The 7,172-nt window shown below is 39.2% G+C and overlaps 1 protein-coding gene across 3 annotated transcripts in view; it reads right to left on the bottom strand.

The window, feature by feature from the left end:
• LOC122088766 overlaps positions 1-3,924 on the bottom strand; it is a 5,576-nt gene extending 1,652 nt beyond the window's left edge. Inside the window, exons 1-4 of one of the 3 annotated variants that reach the window (XM_042658092.1) lie at positions 3,503-3,924; positions 2,417-2,901; positions 1,657-1,734; positions 22-120 (exon numbers count right to left, since the gene is read on the bottom strand). In XM_042658092.1, coding sequence (XP_042514026.1) covers positions 22-120; positions 1,657-1,734; positions 2,417-2,878 — 639 coding nt within the window. In that variant the 5' untranslated portion in view covers positions 2,879-2,901; positions 3,503-3,924. Of the gene's footprint in view, positions 1-21; positions 121-1,656; positions 1,735-2,416; positions 2,902-3,227; positions 3,431-3,455 lie in introns of those variants that run through there. The other 2 variants (XM_042658090.1, XM_042658091.1) reach the window with 2 other exon arrangements.
• Positions 3,925-7,172: the final 3,248 nt, after the last annotated feature.

Below are 7,172 nucleotides of genomic sequence, written 5' to 3'. Positions count from 1 at the left end.
GAGAGAGAGAGAGAGAGAGACCATATTAGAGGGAAGATCCAGGTAGAGAACAGTTTTATCACTTGTTAGATCAACAATCCCCTGGCCAAATAGCTCTCGCAGGAAATACCTCGTCAGTACCTAAAAGATATTACATAGAAAAGTTCAGGAATAGCAAATAGTGACATAATATGAGAAGAAAAATGTAATATTAATTGATTTTGAACAAGTGCCTAAAAAAAAACAGTGTGGGGTGATACAAATTTGAAGGGCTACCAGTGATTAAACATTAATATTGAAAAAGAAATGTTATGAGGTGGTTAACCTTGTGCTCTTTGTATCTCCCATAGTGAATGTCATATTGCTTCTCAAACCAATTTTTTTCTGCTAATTTCTTAAGCATCTCATACAATTGATTAATTGAATTTTGATGACTGGCCATATCAGGGTTCATTGAATCACTACTGGTCAAAGCTCTAATACCAAATTATGGGGTTCTAAGTCACCTATGCTTATGAATTCAGAAATCTCTCAGAAACCAGAATTTCAAGGATAGGAACGAAAATCAGATTCAAGAGAAAAGTTATAAAAACAGAAAGATCAAGAACTTCAATCATGATAATAAGCCGGCCAAAAGTACCATTGAAGGGAGGATAACATATCATAATCTCAGGTCAGATCCTGAGATCTGAGAAAATCCTAAAGAGATTAGGATACTTAAAAGCAAAGACAGATTATCACCCTTAATGACATGATTACTGAGTGGAAACAAAAACTTCCAAAATAGTACCTCAATGCCTCCATATATATATATATATATATATATATAATATACCTTAAAATTATCCATTTCTTGTAACATAAACAAGAAGCTATTCATTAGCCTCTAGTCTAGGCTATATATCCTAAAAATGTAGGTTGATTACTACTATATATGGGAGAAAGTTATTATCCAAATACAAGTTCAAGTTTCAAAGAGACTAGCAGCATACTGTTTCTAGTGGACCAAGGTCATACAACTCTGATTTTCTGTCCTCTTAAGATCTAGATTCATGGAGAGGTAGAAAAGGAAAATGTCAATAATGTGGGTGATACTTCATGAAAAACATCGGAGCTAAGCAAGCAGGTGGATGTGATTATTGCAGGGTGATGAGTTCTCCTATACTCTTTTGAAGAATGGCAGCGGAAAGAATGGAGAGGGAGATGGGAGTCAAGATCAGTAGCTGTGTGTACAAGTGGTTGACATAGGTTGAGCAGCACGACTGGGCATTCACATATTTTTGAAGTGGCTGTTTGGTCATATATCCTTTGAGTTGCAAAAGTTTTCAGTAATGTGGTAGTTGTTATAGGTCTCACAAGGTACCCTTTTAGCTTGTTCATATACTCAATAAGGTTCAATGTTATGGAAGGTTGATTTCTCTTGGTGTGTTTTATGTCTGTGGCATAGAAAATATTGGTGGACCTACCTTCTTAACTTGATCGCTTTGAACTAACAAGCACAAAATGTGGCATTTGAGGAAAGTGAGCACTAGATTATGTTAAATGGAAAATGTGCAACATATCTGGAAGCAGAGAAATGTTTTCTGAGAGTCCCAAAACAGAACAAAACAAACATATTGTATGTATATCTTAAAGGAAACCAAATAAACTCCCACAAGCAAAAGGTTAGCATCTTACCCCGAGAATTCCAAAAACAGCTAAATGAATAAGGTATGAAACATACTCAACCCATAGAGGCAATGATCTCTCGTTATCCTGGAAGACAAGGAAAAAGAGTGTTATTTATATACAAACCAAAACTACAAATATCTTAAGAACCATCAATATTTTTCAGCCTTTAGCAGGTCAGCATATATCTTTTGATTTCAAAGTTTTTCAAGAGAAAAAATTCATAAGAATGTGACCTTTTCTCCTTCAATAAATTCTGTTTAGGCAGGATATAAGGTGTACTTCTTGAAGGTCATGAAGTAATTTGTCCACTGACTTTCAAAGTAACTGAAATTTCTGAGTATGATATGGAAGTCCGGATGGGCAATAACTTAAGGGATCTTTGCATTCCTACAAGTCAATTTAGACATGGATAAGTGGTTCCTAGGTCCAGTCTTAACTTCAAGCTTTTTGACACTATTTGGTTTTTCCTTTTCTTAGGGCTCTAACCACTTGTCTATCATTTTGTCTTCATATTGTACACCTTTCTACAAGACAACTAAGCCTAATTATGGTTCAAATTCGGCGAAAGCAAAATTCTGTTTTGCAGCGTTTGTTGTCTAATGCCCAGTAATTACCAAGATATCAATCCAAAGTTGAAAGCAGGGGAGGGGAAAATAGAACAGGAAGAAGTTGAAAACACCATCAGCTCTGTGCAACAGCTCTAGTCTCGTAGAATAGTGAATAGTATAGTATGATATGTAAGAGATTGAGTTCATAAGGAACTGACCTGAACAGGTTCACTCACTGATCTACTTTGATTGTTATCCCCCGAAAGCGAAGATACAATCATCAAAGGAAGTGGGGATATAGGTGACACCTCATTAGATGTGGCATCAACAGGAAGTCCCTTCTCAATCTGCATCTCTGAGTCATCCACTGAGAACTGGAGGCTACTACTATCATTGCATTTGTTGCCGGGAATCGCCAAGTCCCCCATATCTCCTGCTTGTGACACAGATGCACTTTCAATTTCATCATATATATCTTGAGTGACACGAGATGAGAAACTGGGAGAATGCCTCCTCCATAAACCTTGACTGCTCATCCGACCAAATGAGTCCCTTGCCTGTTCTAGTCCAATGCCATTAATCCCAACATTGTAGTGGCTATCCAGAGAAGAGTTCCAACCAATTACATGATTCTGATGAGTTTTCGTGGAGCTGTCATCATCAGAACCACTGGGCTTCATTCTTCTCTATGAGAAATCTGTGACTACAAGGAACATTTACAAAAACAATAAATAAGTTGAAACCATCTATATTCTAATCAAACAGGGACAAAGGTCACATCTGATGTGGGGAACTGAGATCTTCAGTTGTAACTCAGTTTTGATACCCCTTGTTGGGCACCCCTTAAAAGCTAATCATTAACAGGAAAATATTGAAGTCCTTATAAGTCTTCACATCTATATATTCACATTCGACGTGAAATAATTACTTCAGATGAAATAATTGTTTTCCCTTGTCGGAAGATTTTGAACCACCATTAATTTTTTCAAAACAACAACAAACAATCATTTGTCTCCACCAGGGACCCACCTTTGCAAAAGGATCTCCTCAAAATTTGGGTCAAAAGTCCTGAGAGGCTGAGCCACCTCTTAGGTGGGACAGCAGTCCAAAAGGTCAATCCAACATTGTAAGAAGGGGCCAATGAGTTGCAGCTATCATCGCAACCGGTTCAGGCGGAGGTTTGGGAAAAGGGGAACCAGAGAGGAAAGACGAAGGGGGGCAGAGAAGGATTGGCTGTAAATGTGTCTGAAGAGATACCTTAAAATAAAAGGTCGAGAGAAAAGCAGAAGCTTAGAGCAATGCACCTCACAATATCCTCTTCTTCTTCTCTCTTTTTGCCCTGTGAGTCAGCTTCAAAGCATGACGCGGCAGAATGTGGAGAACCCGAGTAGATCAGCCACAGTGGGTGATTTACTCGGGGCGCTGCGACGGTGACCGAGAAATTAGCCCAGAAAGTTGCCGAGGCTGGAAGTGCGGTGGTGTCAAAGATGCAGGGGACAGAGCTGGCTAGAGAGAGAGAGAGAGAGAGACAGGGTGGGCAAAGATGCTGGAGGAACTAATAATATGGAGATACAGTGAAAGAATATGTGGTAGAGATGCAGTGGTACAGGGGTAGGGCTCGGTTGATTCCAATTTAGAGAGAGAGAGAGAGAGATGGGTTGATGAGATAAATAAGGATAACAAACAAGATAGTATAATCTACCCGAAAAAAGAACAAGATGACTGGCTGTAAACATGGAGTACACATTTTCTAAATATGGATTTTTTTTTTCATTTTTTCTTCTGTGAAGATGAATGGAACAAGAACATACTTAAGGTACTATCCTGAAGATACCAAAAACAGAGGAAGAATAGAACTGGCGTAGGTAAGACCTATCCATTTCATATTTTGGGATTGAGATATTTTGAGTTAATAATAGACTTCTGTGGAATTAGAACAACTACTATTTTTGAAGTGTGGCCTGCTACATTGGCCATCCAGTTGAGATACATGCATTTTCAGTGCATTTGATAGGCTGGGTTTAGCTTGTTTATCAGTCTTATTTGAAATCTGCCAAAAGTTGATGCTTGGATATGGCCAACTAAACAAACATTTGGAAAGTAAACAAACCAAGATTTAATTATTTTGGAGAGGGTGATTGTTACGATCCCACATCGGCTGCATCTAAAAAAGGTGTAGTGGTACTTAAGATTGAGGGGTTCTCCCTCTTGATAGGCCGGTCTTTTGAGGTGGGCTCTTCCCTTGGGCTTGGGTCCCTAACATTGGTGCTTTCATTGAGAGTGTCGGCGTTGCGGAGGGGGCGACCTCGGAAAGGGCTACCTGGTGCCAAGATGGTCCGGAGTGAAAGCCGTCGAGAGTAGGGCCGCCGTGGACGTCGGCCTTTCAGGAGGATGCTATGTTACGATCCCACATCGGCTGCATCTAAAAAAGGTGTAGTGGTACTTAAGATTGAGGGGTTCTCCCTCTTGATAGGCCGGTCTTTTGAGGTGGGCTCTTCCCTTGGGCTTGGGTCCCTAACAGTGATGACCTATCATTTGAATGCTCTCTTTCAAGATATGATTTTTGGTTGTTGGCTAATTGGTAATTACAACTATATTGATATTAGACAGATAATAAAAGAAAGAAAGAGAGAGATTGTAAACGAAGGAAATAAAACTATCTTCATATTCTAAATGAACACTTCTGATTCTCACATTCACCCAATGATGAGGATGATCTCCCTCAACCTTCATCAACTTCCATGGGTCGCTAATTGGTAATTACAACTATATTGATATTAGACAGATAATAAAAGAAAGAAAGAGAGAGATTGTAAACGAAGGAAATAAAACTATCTTCATATTCTAAATGAACACTTCTGATTCTCACATTCACCCAATGATGAGGATGATCTCCCTCAACCTTCATCAACTTCCATGGGTCTTAAGACTTCTGTTATGAAAATTATAAAACTAATGTTTAGTCTTCTTCCAAGATTTGATGTATAGGTTTATTTGGTTTCTTTCTCTGATCTATTTGCTTCTTATTCTCTTTTCTTTTTTATGCAGATGGAATACTTGGAACATCTTCCAGAATTAATCTTCTAAGCACACTTTGTGGAACTCCTGGACTAAGCTGTTTTATGACAAGGTTTGTTCCCATGCTGATCCATCAATTCTAATAAAAGCAGCAGTATGGATCAGCAGATCACTGTGGATCATGGAGACCTACAATGCCCCTGGATGCCTATACTTGGTTAGGCAACCAGTATTTCGTGCTAAAGTACTGGGTTACAATATGGATAAGGTATGGATGTGGCTCTAACCAGTCATATTTGATAAAGGAATCATTTGATGCTATGATCCAAAAGTTAAGATTCTCTAGGACAAGTTTTTTAATTCATCTTCTGATGTGGGGTCTCACTCATTATATCACTTATGGATATTACAGTGTTTGTATTGAAGTGAAGAATCACACTTTCAGGTTGAGTTACTAACTCTACTGTCTCAAATGTTCTGTTCCTTAATTCTAGATAATACTGTCTGACCTAGCCCTAGTTTATGCAACACCTAGGTGACAAGGAATTATAGGATATGCCAGGGGAGAGAATGCTAAAGCAGATCCTATCGAGAAAGGAGGAAAAAGGGGAAGAGGATGAAGAAGAGGAAAAAGAAGAAAAGAGGAGAGTGGGGGCAGGGCGGGGACGGGGAAGGGAGAAGGATGATGAACAAAATATCCAACCTGGAATATCTTAGTATAGCTTGTATAGTCTTAGGAGCCCGAATTGATACAACAACAACAACAACAACATCCAAAACCTTATCCCAACTTAATGGGGTCAGCTACATGGACATTCCAAGCAAGGACGAGCGCGAGGATCCATGCAAAAAGAATGACAGGTTATGGCTAATTATAATAAGAGCCGAATTGATGAAGGTTTAATAATTTGCAGAAGAGAATGAACCAAATGGCTGGGGCTTCTTCGATTATTTGTAGAAGTTAAAAGCATGCTGAGAGGCGCCCCCATCCACATCGACCAAGAATAACAAAAATTTGCAAAGCAAACATCTTGGAGAGACTATGGTCATTGGAGTCCAAAGGCAACCTCTGCAAAAAAAAAAATCAGGATGTCTCTTGTTTGGCATAAGAAGCATATCCAGTAATTTGGAGTTCTGTCAGTGCCCTGCATAAACATGCTTGAATTGAGGCTTCACTATTGTCTTGAATCTTGATAGTCATTTATATACTTCCCCTTCTTAGATGATGGTTACTATTTTCCTTTGGTGCTGGGTTGAAGGACAATGGTTTCAAATGATTTAAGACCAGTCATGAAGATTGATAAGATCACCATGCTCTTGAGCCAAAGTATACATTATTGGGGTATCTTGTATGGATGGCCAGAGGGCATTCCCACTCTTGTTGCAACAATTAGACTGCAGATAGTTACAGGAATTTAAAAGATCAACTTGAATGCTTCTCCTGGGGTATCCAATTGTAGCTGGTTGCAGTAGTATACTTGTGTATAGGGGTGTCAACCAGTCGGGCCGGTTCGGTTTCGGTCGGGCTTAATTGGGCTTGAAGACTTTCAAAGGCTACACCGTGTCCGCCCATTTAACTAATCGGGCTTAGTTATTGAAGGCATGGTACACTTTATATTCGGTCGGTCGGTCTCGGGCTATAATCGGGCTTTAGTCGGGCATTAACCGGGCTACGGACATGTTTAATGTTAAACGGGCTTTAACCGGTTTTTAAACGGGCCCTCTTTAAAATGTGCTATTATATTCCGGCCCACTCATGCAAGCCCAAAAAAATGACAATAAATCAATAAATGATACCAAATATAACCATTATTTAAAATGTGAACATGTCTTTTACTTTTTAGTTTTTATTCTTTAATTTGGGGGGTAAAAATAGGTATTCTACAATCATTAAAGGGTCGGGCCAAGTCGGTGCACAATAGGCCGGTCTCAGTCGGGCATTATTCGGTCGGTCTC

Source organism: Macadamia integrifolia, chromosome 9, assembly GCF_013358625.1.
Source record: "Macadamia integrifolia cultivar HAES 741 chromosome 9, SCU_Mint_v3, whole genome shotgun sequence".
NCBI classification, from domain to species: Eukaryota; Viridiplantae; Streptophyta; class Magnoliopsida; order Proteales; family Proteaceae; genus Macadamia; species Macadamia integrifolia.
Note: the sequence above shows the minus strand (reverse complement) of the source record. Positions and strands in the feature narration are given on the sequence as shown.